The sequence below is a fragment of the Montipora foliosa genome, chromosome 10, assembly GCF_036669935.1.
Source record: "Montipora foliosa isolate CH-2021 chromosome 10, ASM3666993v2, whole genome shotgun sequence".
In the NCBI taxonomy this organism is placed as follows: domain Eukaryota; kingdom Metazoa; phylum Cnidaria; class Anthozoa; order Scleractinia; family Acroporidae; genus Montipora; species Montipora foliosa.
Genome location: NC_090878.1, coordinates 23,360,797 through 23,385,839, shown reverse-complemented (window position 1 = coordinate 23,385,839; position 25,043 = coordinate 23,360,797). Strand labels below are relative to the sequence as shown.

The following is a 25,043-nucleotide window of genomic DNA, read 5'->3' as shown; positions in this document are numbered from 1 at the left end:
CAGATTGCCAGTATCATAGTCATAGCAAAAACGATTTTGCTCACCATACTAAAAGAACCAAAAAAGTTGCTCATTGCGTGAAAAAATGGTAAGAAGAAAGTTGTTTTAACAGAGGAAACATCAAAGAACTATTTGGAAAATTATGATATAGGAGTCCACCCGAAATCGTAGGATATGAAAAGCTGAATATTACTTTGAAAGCTGCAAAATTGTAGTATGAAAATATCTGAGGAAAAAGTGCTGACTCTTGTAATGACACCTGTAACATTTTGTAATTTACTTTCTTCCCTCTCGACAGGCTGACCTTGCATTGTTCCGAACTTCTCCATTGCCTTCAACCATGTAGCACTGACCCCTCACAAACTACCATCGTGCTACCAGTCAACGAAGATCTGATGGATGATGCCTCTCTGTTAATCGGTCGTGGTACTTATGCCCTAATTAGAATCAAGCCACATGGTGCTGAAAGTCTGCTGTTGTATGAAGTCATTGTGGAGAGTTTACGTAAGAATCGTGTCTTATTGAGGGCCAGCATAGAGCTCCAAAAGGTGTTGAAATCTAAAAGGCCTCTGCCAGCATCAGTTTGCTTCAGGTTCGTTGATACATATCAACACATGCATTGGGCTTTAGAGCGCATCAACCTTGATGTGGTCTTTCCTGTAGTTCCTGAGGGCATTTCAGAACAGTGGTCCTCCTCTTCCAGTAGTTCACGACTGAACAGGTCTCAGTGGTATGCCTTACGGCAGATGTTGTCTCCACAACCTGGACCACCACTGTTGATGCTGGGTCCATTTGGAACTGGGAAGACTAGAACCATTGCTGAAGCTATCAAAGAACTTATTATCATGCAGCTGAATGATCAGACAGCAGATTACCGCATCCTTCTGTGTACCCATTCAAATAGTGCTGCAGACCATTACATTAGAAACTACCTTCATCCATTCCTGACTACCTCTTGTGGTTCGCACTCAAAGTTCAAGCCACTTCGGATTTGCTGGGAAAATCGTTTCATAAATACAGTGTCTGATGAGGTCCTCCAATATTGCCTTTTGGATCTGCACACTGGAAAGTTTGCTGTGCCCAGCAAGGACGACTTGAAGAGTCATCGAGTCGTAGTCAGTACACTAGTAACTGCTGTCTCGATTGCAAAGCTCGATCTTCCTCCTGGTTTTTTTACGCACATCTTCATTGACGAAGCTGCACAAGCAATGGAAGCTGAAACCATCATCCCATTGTGTCTGGCTGGCAAGAATACTCAGTTAGTTTTTGCGGGAGATCATCTGCAGGTACCATACCGATTTGGTAATAATATGTAGTTTTATTTATCTACCAATTTGTGATCATCGCTCAATTACGATGTGAATGGACCTCCACAAAACAATAATCAACAGCAGTTATTTCATGAGTGCACATTGGATTTGAGATGGTAAAATTGACTAAAACCAATCTTCTTTTCAAAAAGTTCAAATGGAATAATTGTTTCTCTAAACTCCAAAAAATTCTAACTTTTGGACGGGATGCTTGTGAGATTTTGCTTCCAAAACTACAAACATTGAATTTCATATAAAGTAAATTGTACATTTTTCGTGGCTAAGACTAGAATTTTCACTTTCTCCATTTTGCCTCGACATTTTGTTCATTGTATGTAAAATTTACAGCAAAACTAGCAGTAATTACATTTTGATCCACGGCCGAGCTAGAGAGAGGCAATTGGGCAATTTGGCGTCGCAAACTGTTTTGCTGTCGTGTTTTCAAAGACGTTTTGGGCTACTTATTCATGCTATCCCACATATGAGCACAAACCATTGTTAACAATTATTTCTTAGCTGTTGTTTGGACATGTATTTTTAATACTTCCACTTTGGTGATTTGGGCTAACATGGTGTTTTTGCCAACTTTTGCTTCTCCAAGCGTGGCATCAAATAAAGAACAGATCTGTACCACGGCCATTGGTCCAAATAGTTACTTATCTGATCACTTTATGAACTGTGTGCATTGGTCATAAGAAACTAAAACCATCACCTGAAATGTACAGTATGTTTTGCTTTTTGTGTAAGGATCCATTTTATTCATAGCAAACATTTGATTTCGCGGGTTCACTTTACGTAAAGTGGCATGATGATAACAGAAAGAGGTGTTGGTAATGGTGCCAAGATCGGTCAAATACCTTGCGATTTTGGGGCCATGTGGCTGCTTTTGCGTCAACGTAGTCACCAGTTAAGCCCAACTTTGGGACAGTCGCTTCTTAAACCCCGGGAAACCAAGCCGTTGATTGTTAATATAGAATGCGTTCTGTTTATTCGTCCATAGACCATGCCAGGCCTAAGGCCGAGACATAAAGTCTAAAATTTGGAGCCATTCCTCGGCTTTTTGTGGAGGGTCTCTCTCTGTCGTTCACAAAACACTTTTCTGCCCCGTTTGCAGCCTAAAGTTCAGCCACCTCCTCTACTTTGCGAGCGGAGGAAGTGGCTGAAATCCAGACTACCCCATTTGCGAAGGTGCAAGCTATAAACATCTGGTGAGTTGTTCCCTCCAGGGTCTGCGGTTATACAGTTTGGTTAATGTGTTTCTTAAGCGAGCACATGGTGAGACAAACGAAAATATCCGTTTGTATTACTAAATCACAGTAAATCATCAAATCCAAAAACAAACAAACAAAGTTTCTACCTGATACTCCTTAGACATCTTATTTTTCCACTGTATGCAGATAGTTCTGCAATTCAAAGGAGGGGACCACCCAGAAGAACACCTCCGCGGAGAAGGGCCAATGTTAACCAACAAACCACGTGAATCCCTCCAAGAAATCCTCCCAATGAAAGTTCCTTGGCAGTCACCTCTCCCTTAATGTTTTTTTAGCTAAATCCTCCAGTCATGTCACCAATTTCACGTCAACTTGGTCTTGGTCGTAGTCTCCTGGTTCGTCTCTATGACATGTACCCAGCAATGTCCAAATGGAAAGTCCTGCTGCTGCAAAACTACCGCTCCTATGACGACATTGTCGAAGTCCCGTCTCATCTGTTCTACCAAGATACACTCATTGCAAACATGAGGCGACCACCTAGCCTCGCTCAATACTCTGTGGTTTTCTATGGAGTGCACGGACAGGAGGAGATTGCAGATGAGCCACCATCTTTTCTAAATAGAGGAGAGGCTGCTGAAGTCAGTGACCGTGTGGAAGAGTTGATCGATCTCTGGCCTATTGATGTGTGGGGAGAAGCCAATCCTGCGAGAATTTGCGTACTGGCACCTTTTGCTCCTCAGGTAAAGTAAGGATTATGGTTAAAGCAGTACAGGACGGGAGGGGTTGGAAATCTGATGGATGGACGAAGAGCTGAAGTTCACCAATGTGCTCCAATACTTCAATACTTTTCCATTCTTAACTTGGATGCTCTTCCACTGAGTTAGGAGATTCATTAAACTATAGAGCGTTTTCACTCCCGTAACCAGCAACCATATTGGATTACTGAAACAAAAGAAAGTCTTTGCATAAAAATAGAGTTTAATTACCGAAGGATTAGTTTGGTACACCAGCATGGCAGCCATTCCTTTGTTTAGGAACCCCAACATGGTCGCCGTGACGTCATGTGAAAACGCTCTATAAATGAAGAAAATTAGCCGAAATTGGCTGTGATTTACAGCCTACAGTGTATCTCTTGCGTGACTAATATATAGATTTAGCCAGTCCTAAAAGCGGAGCTCCTTGGGTTTTTATTCTTACTGCCTGTAGGGTTATAGTGAAAAAAACAAGCACACCCTCAGCGAGCGAATGGAAAAGGAAAAAAGCCATTTCAGAGTCAACTGTCAATAGCCTGCGAATAGGAATCACGCTGAAATTAAATGCCATAAAAAAAAACTTTGCCAGTTCGAGGTCAAAGAAAAGTTTTACTGATGTACTTTATTCCACTTTATCTCTGAAAACGAGATCATTCACATTTTGATGTATTTCATTGAAACACGCCAGGTTGGTTGGAACAAGAATCGGCAAAATGCAACCAAGAAAGGACGAACTTCAAACAAGATCCGCTCCAACACTTAAATAACGTTTAGGTGCTTTAAACAAACTTCTGAAGACACAAGTTAGTGAAATTTCCCCCCAATTTTACGAGAACTCATTGCGATTACGTGTTTATAACATAAGGGCAAAATTTTCTTTTCACTGTCGAGGCACATCGAAAACCATTTGGGCAAACGGATTAAAAAGCACTCAAGTTGTTCGATCGCATTTTAGAGCAAATCAACTTTTTCTTTATGTCCAAAAGAGTACAGATTATTGTTATTTACTTCCAGTTGACAATAAAAAATCGATTTTCCTTCCTGAACAAGGAAAAACCGATTAAACCACTTTTTGAAAATAACAAACGGTTTAGTGCCCAAGGAAAGAATTTGTGGAGTAACTTCTTCCAACAAGTATGAGCTATTACTGGTATTCTGTTTTGTCGTTGTCGTTCTCTTTCGCTCTCCTTTCGTTTCTGTTCTAGTCATAGGTCCTGCAGGTATCATGTAACATTATCAGAGCTTCTAAAGATATGCCAAAAATTGCAATACAGAGAAAAAAGCAGCTCTAAGCAAATTAGAAATAAACACTCAGCTTTAAGTTTACATCCATTCGATGCTTGACTTCAGTAACTGTGTAGCCGCCAGTGTGGACCACAGCTATCATGATATGTCAAACTGGATTGAAACCAGCTAAAAATGCAGTAAGAAAACATTTTCCAAACCGTTTTCCACCATATCAAAGATGTATGCTGTAAACTAGTATGATACTGGTCACATTGGCATACGTGGATGGGTGGACGTACGTACGTACGGACGGACGTACGGACGCTCGATGACGTCATGGCTATAAAACCAAAATTTCTCGCATCGATGGGTTGCCATATTTTCTTAATTATGGTGCTCCGCGCCCGGAGCTCCGCTATAATTTGCAAGAAAGGTTCTTCTATGGAATATTCAGCACTTGTAATCAAATTTTGTGCTTTCTTTAGGTGCGGGAAATAAGGAGACTTCTTCGTTTGAAGAGTCTCAGCAGTGTTCAGGTAGAGGGTGTCAATAATGTCCAAGGTAATTTAGTGTGTAAAGTCCTTGTTTAGATTGTTGTTCGTAAGCTTTCATTAACCTTTGTCCATAACTCAACTGACGAAATGTACGCGCCAATATGATTGGTTAATAGTATTTTTGGAATTGAAATGCTTTGCATGTTAAAGGGGTGTCAAAAAAGTTTTTTCTTTCCAAGAAGGATAATGTGATGGAGATGACATGGACGATGTAACAGCGGTTATCAGTCACACGCGCCCCTCAACAACTCTTTTTTTCATTTTTCGAAACCACATTTGGGTGGACGTCAATCAAACACCTTTTCCATCAAACCTATTCTGGGTCGTTTGCCCACACTGCACGATTTTAATGAATCTAGATCTTACCGGTATGTCGATTCTGAGGACAATATCGTTAACTTCGCAGATGTAGAATTTTGTGGAAACGTTAACTGAAGAGAATTGCTGAATTCCTTCACAAGACTTTGCTAGATGCCTTATTTTCATTATGCACATTAATTTATTTCTAGTATAATGCCACGTGATGGTGTACAGTGCTTTACATTCAACGTTTTGCTGGGTTCATGGAGGCTGTCTTTGTTTCGTTTTGCAGGTCTGGAGTTCGACATACTATTCATCAGTACAGTTCGGACCTTTGCAGCCGACACCACAAACCAGAAGAATTTAGGATTCTTGTCCGATACCAAACTGTTGAACACGGCCATCACTAGAGCTCGGTATCGGCTCGTTATCATTGGCGATCCGTTGGCTTTGTGTTCTTTGGGAGATTGTCAAATGTGTTGGAAGATAATCCTTGGAAAATGTGACAGTAATGGGACCTTTCACTACCGGCTTCCATTGGAGACAGTCGTAAGGATGGCAAGGGATACATGTCACAAAAATGACAACAGAGTGATGTTGGGTTCCCACAGTGAAATAGCAACTGCCATTCCTGGCGTTAGTAGTATGAATATCAAACCAGGCCCTTTCGTAAACCAACACCTTCTTCCTGATTTCTGTAATGGTGTTCCTTTTACGACGATGCATCGGCCTAATGCTCTTCCACCTGGAACACTTCCAGTAGGTAATGATCATGCATTTCCGTTGGTGGCTCCAAGACCGTTTGTCCCATTTAGCTTTCCACGTGTTCCGATCCTACGAAACGGTTTTCAACATCACCAATTTATCTTACCTCCGTTCAATCTGCAACCAGGATGCGGCTTTCAAAGTCCTTTGAGTCCTTGGGTCCCAAACCAACAGATGCCAAATACCTCGCCTGCAAGTTTGCTGCACACAAGTGAGCAGACTGCTCCTTTAAGGAAGATGCCCACTGATGAACAGGTGGTTGCAAGCAGACCCCTTGCGCAAAAATTGGTTGACACTCGACAAGAGGTGCATAGTTCACCCTCAGAGGTGTCTAGACTCAGACAAGATCAAGAAATAGGGGGAAGACAAAAGGTGGAAGTTTCGTTGTCCTCCAGTAGAAATACCCTTATATCACCTCAATTTAATCATGAAAGTCAAAGGGTGACTCAGGTTGGATGTGGAGATCAACCAGGTGGACCTAGAGGCAGGCCTTTAACAAACATTATCACTCCAGATGAATCTCGCAAAAAACTGCTTTCGTTACTTGAATCTAGTTTGAAAAGCCGCCAGGATATAATTGCTAGAGAACAAGAACTTCTTTCGAGATTAAAAGCATCATTTGGTTTCTCCATGTTTTCGCATCTCCAGGAAAACCTTGAACATCAGACAAGTATCTCAGATAAGGAAGCAGAGCTTCTTCACTATCATATCCAACAGCACAGTGTTCTTCAAAGTATTTTGGAAGGTCAAGACTCTGGAAACAGTGATGACATCAGTCTTGACTCCGAGGCCTCTGAAGGGGGCTCCTTATTTCCATATTCAGTGGACGTTTATGATGACGCAGACACAGACGAATGGTTCAGTGCACAGCAGAGGGACCCCATTGTCCAAGATTACATCTTGGCTTTTGAGAAATTGTCTTTTGGGAATGATCTTGCAAATGACAACAGCTTTGCTTCTTCAGAGGCAGCCAGGGGTAATGGACCTTGTAACGTGTTCCCGCTCTCAAGTGAAGACTCCTTGGTCTTGCCTGGAGACAGAGAGGATATTTCTCCTCTTCAGGGTTGGGTCCTGCAACCCAGTGAAAGCACAGTATACATCGAAATCGATTCCATCTATGAAGAGCATTTAGAGGAAGCAGATGCACGTGCCAAGATTGCTTCTCGTGAACTAGTTGCGTGTCGTTTACACATTGATAGCTTCAGTGATGGCAATACTGCAACTGCAAAGGTTTCTGACCCAAGACGACCCGACATCCAAATTGCTAGTCGAGCACACATAAACAGAGCTTTCCATGGAGATTTAGTTGCTGTGGAAATTATCAACAGTGATGAAAAAAGTTCAGTCAAACCTCATGGGAAGGTGCAGGCGATACTGAAGGAAAATCATCCCAGAAAGGTCGTTTGCAGACTCGACAGCTTTGACAAGAACGTGATGACACCAATCAACAGATGCAACTCAAAATTTGTGATCCTGCAGAGTAAAGACCACAAGGGTCAAACTGGTGTTGCTGTATTCGACTTGAAGGACGGAAGAATTAATTTCAGACGTTTTGTTACAGAGACTGAAGGGAAGTTGTTTCTCGTTCAGCAGATGAAATGGGGTGCCAGCTACCGCTACCCTCTTGGTTTTGTTGTCCACTATTTTCCAGAGGCATCTGATCCTGAACTGTCTATTGCGGTTTTACTTGCAGAGCATGGTTTGCATAAGCAGCATGTGAAAAAAACCCAGATTGAAGCAAAAAGAGATTTCTCACCGGGATGGAAGATTCCCTTGACAGAACGTCTCAGACGCAAAATGTTCTCTGAAGTGTTTAGCGTAGACCCTGACTCTTGTGTTGAAGTTGACGATGCTTTGAGCGTGCACTGCGAACTTGATGGAACTTATAAAGTAGCTGTTCATATTGCTGATGTCTCATTTTTCTTGCCTAAGAATTCCGATTTAGACAAAGCCGCCTTCTCCCGGGTTGCCTCTGTGTATGGCAGCACTGAAGTGTCTTACCATAACCCTATGCTTCCGTCCTATCTGGGAAAAGAGCTTTGTAGTATTCTTCCCGATAAAGAAAAGCTGGCTGTCTCTGTCGTATTCCATGTGAATGATGATGGTGTACAGTTAAAAGAACCCGAATTTCATCGTAGCATCGTGAAGTCTTCCTGCAAGCTTACTTACGAGCAATGTCAAGATATTCTTGATGACAAAAAGGTTGACAGTGTGTCCGAGGTTATCCATAAAAGCATTGGTATCCTTGGAAAACTGTCATTCAAAATGTGGGCTAGACGAGTACGTCAAGGCTTTGTCTGTTTTGACACCCAAAAGACCGATGGTGTGTTCTCGTCTTCGAAGATGGTTGAAGAAATCATGCTGCACACAAACCATGCAGTTGCTAAACGTCTTCTTCAAAGTCCTCTTGCCCGAACGCTTGTACCACTGCGATGCCAGCTGCCTCCAAAGGTTCATCGTTTGTGGAATATCCGAGATTTGTGTGTTAAGCAAGGTATTTGGCCCGACCACTTCTTCTCCCTTCAGTGTCTTCAAAATTGCTCTTATGACAAAGGACATCACAGCAGTGATGGTTTCGTGAGGGTTGATTTGAAGACCTGGGAAAAGATATCAGCATCTTTGGATGAGAAAGATCTGGGAAAGGTAATTGTTGCAGTCCTCCATCATGAAAAGATGTCTGGTGTTGGCAAGGTTTTTAATCTTTTGGCTTCCGTGCAGGAGCACAGTGCATACACAGTATCATCTGCACTCTCACCTGAGACGCAAAGTCATTTTGCCCTGAATTTGCCTTCATATACTCACTTTACATCGCCTATTCGACGCTACATTGACATAGTTGTTCATCGCATCTTACTGGCGGATCTGGACAACACCAAGATGCCATATACTGAGGCGGAGGTAAAGAACATCTGTGAGCACTGCCAGATGACTTCTGAACGCGTCGATGCTTTCGAAAAACAGTTTTCCACCATCTCGAGGGCAGCCACGTTGAGAAAGGACTCAAGATGGAGACTTTCCAAAGTAGAATCCCTTTCCCCTGAGTGCCTTGTTCTCGGAGGGGAGAAAGTCGATCATATTGGAACCTTTCACCGAAGCATCCGGATACATGATTGTAAGCCATCTTCTCGAGAATTTCTCGAAGATGAAGAAGAATTAATTTTGAGTTGGAATGTTCTGGAAATCCTGGTCACAGGGGAAGGGACGGGAACGCACTCAAGCGAAGACAATCTGTATGCATTATCCTCATCTTCTGCTCAATTTGACTCATCCACTGGAGTTACTGAACAGTTTTTGAAAATCCCTGAAGATTTTTGGATCGAATTTTTGAATGGCCTTCGTAATGAAGACCTCACACAATTGAGCAGACAGCGCCACTTGATTGATACAAACAGTGTTGTCACTCTCGACAAGTCACGCTGTGATAAAAATTGCAACAGCTCTCCGGAAGAATCTATTGCTATGAGCTCTCTTGCGCTTCACCAATTGCTGAGTGCACACACCAAGTTTTACCGCAAAGGAGATACAATTCCTGTTTTATTGGGCGCTGAAATGAACCGTGGACTGCTGCGGCCAACTATTGTAGCTGTGAAGTTTTCGAATTCGCTTGTGTGTTGTATGAGGCATCGCCGGAATCCTACTATGTCCTTTGCGGCTCCTGCGTTGACTGCTACCAATGCAAGCTATACCAGCATTCAAGAGTATCAGAAGGTCATGTTACCATTACTTGCGTGCGAAGCTGCCACAGCTAGCGTCAACTCTGATTCCACTATTAAAGTGATTCTGCAAAATGTCTCTATTCAGTGGAATGGCAGTAAGTGTTTTGGTTACTTTCTTTTACATCTGGTAGATGTAACGTCTGAGTTAACAAAGGTACATTTTCCTCAGTAGAGGGATTGTAAAGCTGACGTTTCAAGCGTTAGCCCTTCGTCATTGGGGAGTTTAATAAAGGAGCACTGTCATGCTTAATTTGCTGTTTTTAGGTCAAAAATTCGGTAAAAATCCAAATTTGTACTTTCACTCACACATACAACTATCCTGACAAACCACTGAAAAGATATGTAGTATATTTATGGCACAAAGAGCTATTTGTGTTTAATTTTTGGTGTCTTGGTGAAGACACTGTCTCCAAAGTTTTCTCAAGTTTCATCCATTTCCATTCTCTCCATCCTTGGCTGGAAACAACAAAGAATAGTTTCAGTGCACTTCAATGGTCATTGGCAACAAAACTAAAGCATTATTGTGTGGTTTTCACTGATGCAAGGACGTCTTTTAGTGTTTTGAAGTTTGATTAAAATAGCGTGAAACTGCCACTTTAAGCCAGGAAAAAGGCAACATCGACGAAAACGCCACCTCAGAATACATCTGAAAGTGCGTTGAATGCTCAACAGGCGAGATTTTTTGTAGTTACTTCAAAAGGAACACTGTTCATGTTAACTCCACGTTTTTAACTGTCCGCCATTACTTGGTGCGGTTCCGACAGACGGATAAGCTTTCAGCGATCTGGCTCGCGGGGAATGTGACGTCATTTACTCACTGGCTTAAAAATAGTGTGTGTGAATGCGGATTAATTAGTATGCAGAACACGGATTTGGCAAACTCTCGTGCTGCGTTCATGCGCTTCATTTATAAGCTAGTTATGACGTATTTTGTTGTCAATAAGAGGACAAGCACATAAAAACTGCCTCCTATAGCGATATTTCTTGTTTACAAACATTGACGTCACATTTCTTTTGATATTGGAATTTGCCAGCCACGGAACAAAAGAAGTTATTGTTTTACTAAACAGCCAATTATTCTGGTTTGCATATTAATAACAATGGGTGACGTAACGAAAAATATTCGCTATTTGTTTATAGGCCAGTTTTTTATTCTCATGGTGAGAAACGGTGAAATGGAGGCTAATGCGGGGGAAATAATTTGCATCTGAAAATAATCCCCTGCATTAGCCTCCACTTCGTGTTTGATCCAAGCCAACCGTTAGAATACGAAACTGCCCTATTAGCAGTTGTCCTCTTGCCGATTGGCAAGCCACTAGTTAGTACTCAAGGGTTGTTATTGGTGGAAATTGTATCGAGAGAGCAGCAACTAAGCGGGAGAAAGTGTTTATCCTCGTTAAGCAATTTTTTTCATTAGCTGTTTAGAAGTTTATTAAATGAGAACTTCTTTAAATAACCGGCCATACGTAGTTAATTGAGATGTAGTTCCTTTGAATTTGAAAATAAATTTTATCAAAAAAATACCTTAACGTTTCAATGGGGGTGCATCTAAGCATTATCCTCACGCTTTCTTGTGATCTCGTGACCACTTTTTTAGTTACTATAATATGTAGTGTATGTCGTGGTATGAACTGCTTTTATTTTGAAATTACTTGAACTTTTAATTTACAGAAGCTGGAAAGTTCAGTTTATCCAAATCATTGTGTGTCTGTCATGGATTACAGCTCTCCCCTGGTGATTTCCTGTGTCTCCGAAGCAACAGGAGTCCTTACATATTCCACTGCTGTGTGACTGGAGTAGACAGTAGTCACGAAAAAAACTTGATTGGCATCAATTTGGTGGATTGGCCCGACGGATTCCCTGTTGATATCCTGGAGGAAGATTCATGCCTGTTTAGCATTGAAGTCCTTGCCATGGGACAGTCATTTCGCCGTATGATAGGTACGATATGGTTTGTCGCGTGAAATCCCGTTGTGGCTTTGATAAGCACATCTAATGAAAATTAGCGCTTTCCTGTTGCCACGGCGACGTATTACATCACAATAATGACCGCATGTTGTTCAGCAATAATTGGTGTTGCTTATGTTACGATAACATTGCTTATACGTGATACAGAGTTGTAGTGACAAACCTTCTAATAAGAACGTTACTTGGCTTCAGCCACCTTATGGAGGCTCAAACCAGTTTTAACTCTTTCAACAAACTGTACTATTTGGAAGGATCGAATCTACCAAAGTTTATCACTTAATGGTAATGTTAGGATGCCGTATGATATAAAACACCAATAGATGCTTAACAAGATGCACTTATTAGGGAGCTTAAGATGCGGACGTTTTCGCGGTGACGGCGACGTGACAGCCCAGGTGGACTGGGCCAGAGGTTGCCGTTCTCGCGCCAAAATTAATTTGCTTAAGATTCTCATGACGGCGTCCGAGACTTCGTCGAGTACATCGGCTGTACTTTCTGAGATTCAATCGCTTTTGTTTGTAACATGGCCGCATTTGAAGATTTTCGACAACTTCTCATTCTTTACTACGACGCTAATTTGATCAACGATGAAGATTTCGTTCTCCTTTACGACATGTTTCCGTCGAGAAATCCAAGTTTTCCTTACTACGAGTACGCTTGCTTTGACCTGAACAACATGAGTGAGGCAGAGTGTAAGGCCGAATTTAGGTTTGAGAAAAAAGACCTTCCGACTCTGGCAGAAGCCTTGCAGATCCCACCTACCTTCAAACTACGCCAGGGAAGCATAGTAAGTGGAATGGAAGGCCTTTGCATACTCCTAAGACGGCTCGCCTATCCTTGTAGATTTGGCGACATGGTACCTCGTTTCGGCAAACCAGTACCGGTGCTATCCATGGTCACAAATCATGTGATTGATTATATTTACACCATCCATGGACATCGCATAACCCGGTGGAATGACGCACTGCTTAACCCACCTGCATTGGATACTTATGCTCGATCAGTTCACGCTAAAGGGGCTGCTCTCCAGAACTGTTTTGGCTTTGTTGATGGCACTGTGAGACCTATAGCCAGACCAGACGAGCACCAGAGGATGATGTATAATGGTCATAAACGGGTGCACGCCATTAAATTCCAATCTGTTGCCTTACCGAATGGATTGATCGCAAACCTTTACGGCCCCGTAGGTAAAGATCTTTTTAACTTGCTCTTATTTATAACTAAATGTCAGGTTTATGAAAATAGCAACTCAAACGGAAAAGGTACAAACATGGTTTCGGAGGGTAGTTGTTTCCCCCTTCAAGTGTCTGTTTTGTAGTATAATCTACGACAAACGCCTGTAGTGATCAGGGCAATGAAAGGTTGATCTCATGACACCATTTTACAGAAGCGTTGCATGATGAAAAACAATGATATTCCATGAAACAAACCTAATACTTTTAACTTCTTCTTCCAGAGGGCAAAAGGCATGATGCAGGTATGCTGGCAGAATCTGGTCTCTTGCATGACTTGGAACGCCATGCATTTTCGACAGGGGGTCAGCCTCTATGCATATATGGGGATCCTGCATATCCCCTCAGGGTTCACCTGCAAGGACCATTCCAAGGTGCTGCTCTCACACCTCAGATAGAGATGTTCAATGGATCCATGAGCTCTGTTCGAGTGTCAGTGGAGTGGCTATTTGGAGACATTTTAAACTATTTTAAATTCCTTGATTTTAAAAAGAACCTAAAAGTTGGCTTAAGTAATATTGGTAAAACACATGTCGTATGTGCTCTCATGCGAAATGCCCTAACATGCCTATATGGTAATCAAACCTCAGAATTTTTTGAATTAGACCCCCCAAGCCTCCAGGAGTATTTCAGGTGACCTAAAACATTCGCTATATTTATTCGGTTACTGCCTGGTCACACAACTGGTCAACACTTTCCTCCCAGAATCAGCCCTGGGGGGTGGGGGGAGGGGGTGGTGGTACTTTAGGATTTTTTGTGGGGGAGTGTCCTGCTGGGACCCTGGAATCCTTAATCTATACCAGAGCTAGTTCAGCTGAATTTTGCTACCTTCTACTAGACTTAACTTCCCAAAATCCCTTTGCCACTATCCTAGAGTAGCTTTTCGGCTAAGTTGCGTAAATTCAAACTTGTCGATTTGATTTTTAGTTTTAGTGGCAATTCCTGGTTTCCCTAATCTAGACTAAAACCTCCCCGCCCACCCCACCCCCCCTGCTTTCGGAAACAGCACAACCTATAAAAGATCATACATTGTATTATACAAAGCAGACATATTGTTCCACAAAAAATGAAAGCAGTTGTTACTATGGCATCCACTTATACGACAAATGGCATGCCATTTAGTTCAATGCTCAGTTGTTCAAAAGTCAGATAGTGTTATCCAGCACATAAATCACTATAACGATTTCTTTAGAGGAGGAGCACTTTCCGCCATTTGAACAACTGGGCCCAGTTTAATGCTGATAAAGGCAAGTACTTTCAAAGTTGAGGCATCTCTAATATCAAGTTTAACAAGGTATACATTGTTTACACAAATGTAAGTATTGAAGAAATCAACCTTTTAACAATACAATAATTTTTGTCAGTTCAAAAAATCAAATCAAATTTATATTTTGCAAGGTAGTCAGGGCTTTCAATAATCACTTGACTCAATTTAATATATGACATATTTTCATAGCCTGTATTCTGATAGGGTAATCACCTGATTGACACATGCATAATACAGCTAAATTCAAACTGGATCAATGAAACTAAAAAAAAATGTGATTATGATAATGATAACTCAACAATCAACTACCACTCTAGCAGAAATGGAGTTAAAAGAACAGTTGAATGCAAAATTATGTCACTAACAAGAGAAAAATTACAATGGTGCCATGGTTGAAAAAGAGAAGTTGCAATAAAAAAATGTTAACGCTTTTCCTTGGGAGCCAACCTCTCAATCAAAGCTAACATAGCCTGTGATTGCTGCTGCTGCTGGTTTAACATAGACTGCATAAACTGTAGTGTTTGCTGTTGGTTTCTTTGCTGCTGTCTATGCTGTTCTTCTTGTTGTTGCTGAATAATCTTTAGCATATCTTGCTGCATTTTTGTTTGCTGCTCTGATATACGAGATCCTCTTGCCTCTTCCTGCTTTGTTATTTCAATTTCTTCTCTTTTTAATGCCATCTCTTCTTCTGCTTTCTTTTGCAAGTATCCAATAGCATCTCCTGTACTTTTCCTGCTTTTCTTTGCTGGAACCACTCCATTTGTTTTCTCCACTCGTTTTTGAGTTTCTCCCATGGTTTCCATTGCCTTGTACCGCATTTCTTCAGCAGTTGCCTTCTCTTTCTGAAGGCTTTGCTTTTTGTTGCCAGTCGAAGGCTTATTTTTAGCTTCTTCCTCTTTTTCACACAGCTCCTCCAGCAGAGTATCTATCTCTTGTATTTCTGGACTAATACCACTTGCTCTTTCTTCTTCCCTATTTTTTGCTTTGAATTTGGACATTAGAAGATTGAGCCTATCTCTCAACGACCTTTTGTTCACATTGAATTTGCATTGGGTGAGGTTATTGAGTCTTGTGGCAATCTCATCCCACAATTTTCCTCTCTCCGGGCTCCCCTTTCTGGTTTCAAAAAGATCTGATCCCCTGACCTCTCTCAAGAATAATGTATCATGTTGATTTGTTCACTCCATTGTGCTGAAAGAGGGAATTAAAGTTTATTTTAGCACTTTATTTAAAAAACGGTGGAAACAGTAGTTTTCCTCTTCCAGACTGAGTCCTTGTATTGATTTATTGAATATTTGCTGGATGAAATTGTTCTGTTTAATACGCACTGTACGTATCCACATAAATTATTGCTCTAGATTCACAGCACTTCATCGAAGAAATATTTCCAAGTGTGGTTATACAAGCCTTAAGAGCACATTTACATATCGATGAGCTATGTAGTGGATTTGTTGGCTAAGTGTGAAAAAATTCAAAACAAAATATTTATCTCTGCACTTTTTAGCAGCCTCCAGAACTCCAAAATTCTTTATCGCCTCAGAAAATTCGGATTCAATATGTTACTAAGAAATAAAAAAATGTATTGGAGTCAGTAAAATATATTATATATATAATCGTTTTACAAGAAAGAATTCGTTGAACGTAACAGCTTATTTATCTTTACAGACTTACTTAGATTGTTTTGTCTTCACTGAACTAGCTTCAGAGTCTTCGGTCATTTTCCTGAGTTTTATCTGTGAAGAGAGCACAAAAAGCCGCTAGAGTTACTTGGCACATCCCCAGGTGGGTTGTGCTAATAAAGAAACTGAAAAAAAAGCAAGGAATGAAGAATACAAGAAAGAAATACCGGTATAAATACTCACGTTTTCACTGCGACGGCAAAATCCCCAAACTGACGTCGCCGACGTGAGGGCGACGGCGGGAATGTTGGAAATCGCATGCGCAGTTAAACTCGCCCCAATCCTAATCGGTCTTTACGTCGCCGTCGCGTCGAAAACGTCCTTATCTTAAGCTCCCTATTGATGTGACGTGACGGGTTATCATGGCAACAAAAGAGCCATTTGAAAACAGCCTATATTTTGTCTTTAAACGCATATATCTCAAAAACGAACTAAATGGAGAGTGATGAGCACGCTAAGATAAAACTTTCTTCAAAGTTTAAAAAAATTATCTGGAGCAGATTCATATCCACCTTCTCAATTCAAACATTTTAAGGTGGCTCTGAATCCGCTCCAGAGAATTTTTTTAAACTTTGCAAAGAGTTTCGTCTTAGCCGGCTAGTCACTTTTCAGCAATAAAAGATGGGGGTCACTGAGTTCGTTTTTGAGATATCAGTGCTTAAACACAAAATATAGGGCGTTTTTAAATGGTTCTTTTGTTGCCGTGGTAATTTCTTTCGTCACATTAATATGTGCATCTTGTTAAGCAGTTGTTGGTGTTTCATATGGTACAATAACATTGCCAGTAAGTGAAACCTTGTCGTAGAGTTAATCTTTCTAATAACACATTCCCTCCAAATTATTGAAACCGGTTTGAACCATGTTAAACAAGACGGGCTCATCGAAAGTTCGAACAAGATTTATGTGCGACTTATAGAGACATTTTGTATTTCTAATAAGGCGCCCTTTTTTTTCTCCTGTAAATGGCCCTGCTATGATATCTATGTATGTGCCTGTCCATGACATCAATTTAGTCTTTTGTAGCAACCACACTACAGAAAAGTAATTCACACAGAGTGTATCCAAAATGTCATTTTTGATCTCTTTTGATCTTTCAATAACCCGTAACAATAAATGTTTTATGTGTAATTCGCCCGTTGGAAGGACAGGAAGTTAGTTGCTTGGCGACAGTGAAAGGACAACTGAAAAATCAGGGCGTGGGGGAGGGGCTCTAAAAAAAAACAAATTTTCCGCTCTTTCGGGGTTTTTAGTGCTGTTGCCTGCAAAAAGTGCAAGACACTTTAAAAGAGCTTTACTTTTCAGGCGCCTTAAAGTCCCAAACCCATTTTGCCGATGAGTTTAACATCCAAAGATAAGGGGAGGGGGGCTCCCCTGGATCCGTCACTGCCTTCTCACCCCCATTCCGAGAGGCAGGCATTTTTCCATCTGGATCACTTGGGTGCTTGACTTCCATTCTCTGTTCTAATGCCATTGTTATGTAACCGTGAGACGAGCTCATTTGTTGTATACTTAGCAGCTACATATATTGTCCATTACGGTGAACCTTCATTAAAATAGGTGGTTCACGATGCGTTATCGCCGCCATGTTGGTGGACGATAACAGTAGATCTATCATTAGCTCCTTTTGTTCGTCCACCAGCAATTCTACATTACATCATTGTTATCTGCGTCTCTAGAGATTGGTTCCAAAGTACCTATACTCGGGCGCATGGTTCGAAATATACTTCCAGCACTATGTGCGAGTCATAAATACACATGTCAGACCCAGTCCCAGACGTTACATTGTTTCCTTTTTAATAGGTGCTGTGAAAAGTCTCGGCGATGCTACGGAACTCGTTCGGAGTATCTTCCTACGTAGAGACGTTCCTTCCTACCTTGCGCAGAACCCGTTGCTCCAGGATCAGAGGATAGAGGATGAAGTAACTGCGATGATCTTAAATTCAGGGCAGCAAAAAGCAGTGAAGTATGCATTAACTTCACCACTGACTCTCATACAAGGGCCGCCAGGTAAATACTGGCTTTTTTTTTTGTACTCCAGGGCGCTAGTATTGCTGTAGTCATTCTATATCAGTATATTTGAAAATTTGTTTTTATCTAACGAGTTGATAATAGAGGCAAATTAACTGATGTTTCGAGCGTAAGTCCTTCGTCAGAGTCGACTGCAAATCATATTTCTTACCTTAATGAACTCGAGAGAATGAAGGGATCCTCGTACTTAACTAGACAATTTAATCAATAGACCATTTTACAGTTGTAGCTAGGTTACCTGGCCTAAGAATGGAAGCGAGGCTGCCGGTGACCCTACTTTGATACAAACCTTCGTGCTTTTCTAATGTTAATGTAGACTAATTAGAAGTACAACAACACGATTTACATGATAAAAGCAGCAAGGTCTGTATCAATACAAGATCACCGACAGCCTCGCAGCCATTCATAGGCTAGGTCACTGAGCAAACAACTGTAAAATGGCCTATTGTCACTTTTGTAGACATCTGAAAAACTCCAACGGGATTCGAACCCATGACCCCCTGCGATGCTGGTGCAATGCTCTACAAACTGAGCTTTGAAGCCACTCAGTTGGGAGCAGGTCAATTTGTTGGGCTCATTTGTTCCGGTGATGGACTCCATGAATGAAAGTAACGTATATTTGAAAAGCGGGTTATAGATGAATCCCTTTGGAGCAACCAAATAGGTGGTATAAGGGTCTGTAAGTGGCAATTGCTTAAATCAGTACATGTAGCCCTGCGATGCTAGTGCAATGCTCTACCAACTGAGCTATGAAGCCATTCAGTTGGGAGCTGCAGGTCAGTTTGTTGGGCACATGTGTTCCCGTAAAAGGACTAGTGAAAAATAGAAATGTAAATAGACCTTTTTGCAGATACGGCGGCCATTTTGATTTCTATTGTTTCGAAAGACATTATGGGATGCCCAGGGGGCAAATTAAAGTTTCAAACAATAGAAATCAAAATGGCCGCCTTATCTGCGAAAAAGGTCTATTGTCCAGTCGTAAGTGCGAGAATCACTTGTATCTTTTGTTAATAACCCGCAGTTCAAATATATACATTTCTTTCGTTCATTTATCCACTCGTTTGATAAAACCAAATTTTAAGAAAACGCGACTCAAGTTTTTCTGGGAAAAGGCAAAGTCCGCAACAGTTTCAATCAAATCTTGAACTTATACATATATGGCGTTGGCGGGTTAAACTGCCAATGGCGTAAGAGCTAATCGAGTCGGCCTCACCATCCTGTGGATCGAATGAAGTTGGCTTTCCCAACCAAAGGAAGGTTAGGTGAAGTGTTACCCTTACAAGGAAAGAGTTTTAATTCATTTATTAACTCATTGCTTCGAACGAGTTAAATCGCCTGGCGTTTAGGGTTGTCTGCATTATGCCGGCATGATTTTGAGCATAATAGGAGGAATGAGCATCGAGTATTACGCCAGCATAATAGTAAGGAAAATTCCCGGAAATATGTCAAAATGTCGAAAATAAATAAATAAATAAATACATCGGAATTAGGTACAATCTTGAAATTGGGATTCCTGATTTCCTGTGGAGAAATATACGTGACAATCGACTGCCCCAGTTTCACCACAGGAAACGGACATGGCTACGTGGGGCGACTGGGAGTCTGGGACTTTTATTTTTATGCAAAAAATGAGTAATCTGGGGAAAAATTCTTGAGCATAATAGTAACATTTTTTGAGCATAAAGAATTAACATAATAGTGAAAATTGTGAGCATAATGTGGACAACCCTACTGGCGTTAGACAGAGTAAAATCTATCACGTCTCAATCCTAGGAATCACGCTCTTGGAATTGTATCCCGCACCCCTTTAATACACTACTTAACAAACTTAAAAGAAGAAAAACGTTACAAACAGGTTACAATATTACTTCACAGTGATCGATAAGTGGGTACCTATTACTTGTCAAAAGGGGGGGAGGCAAAACGGATTAGATAACAAATTACATGACAATAGCCAGAAAAAAAATAACAGAGGGGCGAAAAAAAGGAGAAAAACATTCAGACAGTCACAGCGACTGAATTATTTTGTGCCACTTATTTTCAAATGCTTTTTGCCTTCCTATTGTGACTGAGATCTGTTTTTCTAACTGTAAATTACTTTTAATCTGATAAAGGTATTCTAATATCGAAGGCTTAGTATTGTTGAACTTACATCTAAAAATATAGTACCTAGCTAAAAGTAAACAGTGGTTAACTAAAATTCCACCTTTTTCCTCAACAAGACCCAAACACACAGTTTTCCTAAAAACGACTGCTGACCTGCCGACCTGCCCAAAGCCCTCTAAGCTGCCTTTATTGATCTGACCAAAGGGCAGTCCAAACGTCCACTGGCTTGCAGGGTCTCTTTTCGCGTTATTTCTTGATGACTTGCTTTGTCATGAATATGGCTGGCTTTAAGCTGATATTTTACTATGATGTTGTGACTGCGGAGTCCCTCACATAGAACTTGTTTTTCACTTGGCTTTTTTCTTCGTTGCGTCCAAGGCACTGGTAAGACTCTAACTGGCGTCGAGATTGCTTGTCAACTTGTTGCACTGAACAGAAGGCAAGGGACTGGAGGACAAGTACTGTTCTGTGCTCCATCCAATCACGCGGTAGATGTGGCTGCAAGTAAGTGTGCCCGGCTGACTGTTATTTCCGGTAATGTCTCGATTGTTCAGTTTGTGAGATGACTGACTTCCTGTGGTAACGATAACTTCCGGGGAATATCTATTTTGAAGGATTTTGGTGGTTTTGATGCCAAGCAACAGAGTCATTCGTGGGTGTAGTTTGATCCACTCTGCATCATAGAGCAGCACGTAAGATAAAATGTCTAGCCATTTTAGGTCGCACTAGCCTACAAGCCTTTCAATTCATTCGGATCACAATTAGTAGATGTGAAGGACGAAACAGAAAATCCTAGAGAAAGGTCTATGAAATGTACCGTGAACATTGTGACAAAGAATTGGGACTTGAAGATCTACGTCAGCGACGGTGACGAAACATCACTTCAAATAAAAAAAATTGAACTCTCGGAAGTCTTTCGCGATTTTTCCACCTCATTTACCTCGTACAATTTTAGCGAAGTATCCTAGAAATAAATTGGTGCGAGCGGTTTCAGTATGAAAATAGAGTGTGAACGATTCCGCTTTGTTAAATGGCCACGTTCTTGTCAAAACCTTATTTGGTTATTTCACGTTTTTGTTTCGCAGAGTACGCCAAAGAAATGTACTGATTGGTTGGTTGACTGATTAAACTGACTGATTGATTGATTGATTGATTGATTGATTTTCAGGGATGCTACAGACTATTCAAGGAATGAAGGTTATTCGAATTTATGGGCGAACCATTGAAGACCAAACCTTCAAACAGTCAGTAAAGACGACATTCTGGGCCTCTCAGAGTTCAATGGACATGGCTTGTAAAGACATCGCCCTTCATTTCCGCATCCGGGAACCTAGCAATCCTCACTGTTCCAGAATAGCAGCAGCAGAAGAAGCAATTATGCAGCTAAGGAAAAAAGGAAGCTCCCAGGGGTATATGCTGTATTTAGTAGGAAATAAATAGTAAATTTGAATGTCAGTGAAACGGTGAAAGCCTAAGACCTTTTTATCCCTCCAACTTAGTAATTTAAGTTTTAAGTTTCAGGTATAGAGGGACTTTCAATCTAGTGTCGTAAAACCAAACCCAAGTAATTGCTTTGGCCAATAAAAAAGGACGGATACAATCCAGAAAACCAATCAAAACTCGAAGTAATTACACGTAGCCGACACAAAGCGCGGGAAAATGGGCACGCGCGAGACACGATTGGTTTTGGTTTCACTTGTGATTGGTTGAAAAAGTGGCGCGAGAACTTTGAACCAATCACTGAGTGAAGTAATGCAAAACCAAAGCAATTCGCTAATTACTTTCGACACTCAATTGAAAACCGCTTTAAAGTGAGCGTCACATTTAAAGGGAATGTGTCACGGCAGTGCAGTTCATTTTCTGTCGTTTTACCATTTACTCGCCCCTTCCTTCGCTATACACCTTGACATTAACTCAGAAATTGCTTTAAACAGCACAAATCTATAGTAAGTTTCGTGATGAAAAAGTGTCCGTCGAGGAAACATAACTAAAGTTATAAAGAACAGAAATCAACTTTGAAAAACTTTTAGGGTGAACAGTTTTCAGGAACCCCAATCACAGATCCATTTTCAATCTTCTTTAATTTTGCTCATCCTTGCCTCCTTTGTGTTTGCTGCTTATTCAAACCTATCTTCAATGTGTTAAGTTGGATTTCTTTGGGTTGCCAGGTTCCAGTCGCTGAATTTGGCTAAATTTCGTCACACGGCCCTTTAACGTTTCCTGCATAATTCATTGAAACACTTTTGTATGGAATATTATTGTTAACTGGCGTTTTTTCCATTCCGTTAAAAAAAACCATTTCCCAGTTCAGACTCCTCTTGTCTTCACTAACGCGACAGTATTCTCCTACTTTGCATTTAGTTCCACAACAGCTTCAGACCAGGAAAGTGCCAGGAGAGAGCTATGTTTCTCAATTCAAGAGCTATACAGTGCAATCGATGAAGCCGAACGCTACGAGATATGTCATAGTGGCTGTGAGATTATCCTTTGCACGTGCATTGAAGCTGGTGGGTCACGTGTGAGACGCCACGCACGTGCACGTCACGTGATCATTGATGAAGCTAGCATGTGCCTAGAGGCAGAAACTTTGGTGGCTCTTAGTGCCGCTGGTCAGCAGCTTCAACAGGTGGTGTTGCTTGGAGACCACAAGCAATTAGGAGCTGTAGTCAGTTGTTCTGCACCGCGCAGACTCGGTCTGGGCAAATCCTTGTTTGAAGTGTTGTATGAAGCAGCGGGAGATGGAAAGAGCTACTCCACCTGTATGCTGCAGATGCAATATCGAATGGTAAGTGGACACTGTTAGGACAGGTAAAGCATTCCTTGTGCAAGTGAGCAGATCATTTTGGTAGGTATGCCGTCATGGTTGCACAAGAGTAAAAATGTAAAAACGATCACTCCACGTGTGAATGTGCCGAGCTCTGTAACTTCGCTACAAAGTGACGGACGGACGGCAGTTGTTTATATCGTTCATCTAATGGGAAATTAGGGAGTCGTCTGTGAATTGGAATTAAAGATTTACTCTTTTCTCTTTACATTTCGTAGAATGTCACTTGTCACTCTAGCTTGCTTCCGTTCGCAAATTGTCACGAAATATACAAAAAAGGTTATTCAATGCGTCAAGTTTGAACAAACGTACAGCCGTCCAAGGTCGGCCAATGGCCTTACAAAGCCTGGAAGAAATTAAACATTGTTTTACCTTATTAACGCAGCACCCGAGTATCAGGGAATTCCCCTCACAACATTTCTATGGAGGTTTGCTGAAGGATTCTAGCCACCTGACCAATCCTGACCATATCGTTGTTGGGAAGTTGCCTGGATTCTGGGCCGGGGGACCGGATGTTCGGGTCATGTTTTGTCACGTGATGGGAAGTGAAGCGAGTCCGCAGGACTACACCGGCCCTGAAGGCCGTGAGGAGTCTAAACACAATCCACAAGAGGTTCAGGCTGTGGTGAGTATTCGGAGGCCAAGTTGCTTAAAGTGTCGAAAGTAATTAGCGAATTGCTTTGGTTTTGCATTACTTCACTCGGTGATTGGTTCAGAGTCCTCGGGCAACTTTTTCAGCCAATCAAAAGTGAAACCAAAACCAACCGTCGCTCGCGCGTGCACATTTTCCCGCGCTTTGTGTCGGCTACGTGTAACTACTTCGAGTTTTGATTGGTTTACTGGATTGTCTCCGTCCTTTTTGATTAGCCAAAGTAATTACTTTGGTTTTGGTTTTAAGACAGTCGATTGAAAATACCCCATTTCTGTCATAGCACTGTAGCAGGCCAGTTGTCATCTTGAGCCTTGTTTAATGGCCAAGCCCCATCGAGTCTCCAACATTTCATTGGTAGAGCATTCAAATTAGTTAGGAGCAATCCGGCGTATAAACTTGAGATGTGTTCAAAGGCGGGACGGCAAAGAATCTACATTCTTTTGCGGTTTATGATGGGTATAGTCAACTTGGTCACATGGCGGAGATTGAAATGATACTCGCGCTTATCTGGAAAATCTAAGCAATCGTCTCTTTATAGACGCCTGAAAAACTCATGTTGCTCCAACGGGATTCGAACCTATGACCTTTGCGAAGCTGGTGCAATACTCTACCAACTGAGCTATGAAACCACACATTTAGGAGCAGGTCAATGTATTGGGCTCATGCATGTTTTCCCGTGGCATTGCACCAGCATTGCACCGGCATTGCACCGGCATTGCACTGGCATTGCAGAGGTCATGGGTTTGAAAACCCGTTGGAGCCACTTCAGGTGTCACAGTGTAAAAGAGACAATTGCTTAGATTGTCCAGACGAGTGCGAAGATCATTTCTCTCTTTCATAGTCCGCACTTCAAATATATACATTTCTTTGGTCACATGGTACTTGTTGAAAATGAAGAAAAACTAGAGATCGTGACGTGAAAAAGCAATCAATTACTTGTGACCTGAATAGGCCATTTCCGAGTTCATGTCCGCCTCCTCTTGCCTCTCTTGCCTTAGCGAGTCTAAGTGCGAAGTTTTTCCTATGAAAATTAGTTTTCATTCATATGTAAAGTAGAACTAAATACCATCACAAAAACTTCGCACTTAGACTCGCTTTGAAGAGGAGGCAGACATGAACTCGGAAATGGCCTATTCTCTCTCTGCAAATAGACCTCTTTACAGTTGTGTGCATACTTACCTGGCCTTTAAATGAAAGTGAGGCTGGTGTTGGCCTTGTTATGATACAGACCTCCCTCCTTTTCTTATGTTAATGACCTTGTTGTCATACTAATTAGTAAGAATTAACATAAGAAAAGCAGTGAGGTTTCTATCAAAGCAAGGTCAACTCCAGCCTCACTTTCACTCATAAGCCAGGTAATTTAGCACACAACTGTAAAATGGACTATTGATTAAAACGTCCTTCTCAGTTGGAGGCCTTTAGTGGTATCTTGTGTTCCATTTACTAATTTTC

At 41.4% G+C, this 25,043-nt stretch overlaps 3 protein-coding genes across 5 annotated transcripts in view; 2 read left to right on the top strand and 1 right to left on the bottom strand.

The window, feature by feature from the left end:
- LOC137974050 (3'-5' exoribonuclease HELZ2-like) overlaps positions 1 to 25,043 on the top strand; it is a 90,531-nt gene that overhangs the window by 9,573 nt on the left and 55,915 nt on the right. For 2 of the 3 annotated variants that reach the window (XM_068820964.1, XM_068820963.1), the window contains exons 6-15: positions 299 to 1,286; positions 2,857 to 3,261; positions 4,986 to 5,061; positions 5,647 to 9,930; positions 11,507 to 11,776; positions 17,782 to 17,988; positions 20,494 to 20,619; positions 21,284 to 21,524; positions 22,477 to 22,900; positions 23,325 to 23,564. In XM_068820964.1, the coding sequence (XP_068677065.1) occupies positions 299 to 1,286; positions 2,857 to 3,261; positions 4,986 to 5,061; positions 5,647 to 9,930; positions 11,507 to 11,776; positions 17,782 to 17,988; positions 20,494 to 20,619; positions 21,284 to 21,524; positions 22,477 to 22,900; positions 23,325 to 23,564 (7,261 nt within the window). The remainder of the gene's footprint in view (positions 1 to 298; positions 1,287 to 2,856; positions 3,262 to 4,985; positions 5,062 to 5,646; positions 9,931 to 11,506; positions 11,777 to 17,781; positions 17,989 to 20,493; positions 20,620 to 21,283; positions 21,525 to 22,476; positions 22,901 to 23,324; positions 23,565 to 25,043) is intronic. The other variant, XM_068820965.1, reaches the window with a different exon arrangement.
- Positions 12,162 to 14,048, top strand: LOC137974054 (uncharacterized). Its single transcript, XM_068820970.1, has 2 exons — positions 12,162 to 12,990; positions 13,260 to 14,048. Exons 1-2 carry the CDS (start codon positions 12,327 to 12,329, stop codon positions 13,670 to 13,672), a joined length of 1,077 nt encoding a protein of 358 aa, XP_068677071.1. The 5' UTR covers positions 12,162 to 12,326; the 3' UTR covers positions 13,673 to 14,048.
- On the bottom strand, positions 14,710 to 17,452 carry LOC137974119 (arginine and glutamate-rich protein 1-like). The gene is made up of 3 exons (XM_068821028.1): positions 17,303 to 17,452; positions 15,974 to 16,035; positions 14,710 to 15,475 (listed from the first exon to the last, which is right to left on the bottom strand). The coding sequence occupies exons 1-3, from the start codon at positions 17,450 to 17,452 to the stop codon at positions 14,725 to 14,727; spliced, it is 963 nt and encodes a 320-aa protein (XP_068677129.1). The 3' UTR covers positions 14,710 to 14,724.

Bases quoted from the DNA above. Each gene is read 5' to 3' on its own strand.
- LOC137974054 (XM_068820970.1), top strand. From the start codon at position 12,327: ATGGCCGCATTTGAAGATTTTCGACAACTTCTCATTCTTTACTACGAC. The intron at 12,991-13,259 runs GTAAAGATCTTT...TTCTTCTTCCAG, and splicing joins AAACCTTTACGGCCCCGTAG to AGGGCAAAAGGCATGATGCA.
- LOC137974119 (XM_068821028.1), bottom strand. From the start codon at position 17,452: ATGGCATTAGAACAGAGAATGGAAGTCAAGCACCCAAGTGATCCAGAT. The intron at 16,036-17,302 runs GTTTGGGACTTT...CTCTCTTCACAG, and splicing joins TAAACTCATCGGCAAAATGG to ATAAAACTCAGGAAAATGAC. The intron at 15,476-15,973 runs GTAAGTCTGTAA...GGAGTGAACAAA, and splicing joins GTGAAGACAAAACAATCTAA to TCAACATGATACATTATTCT.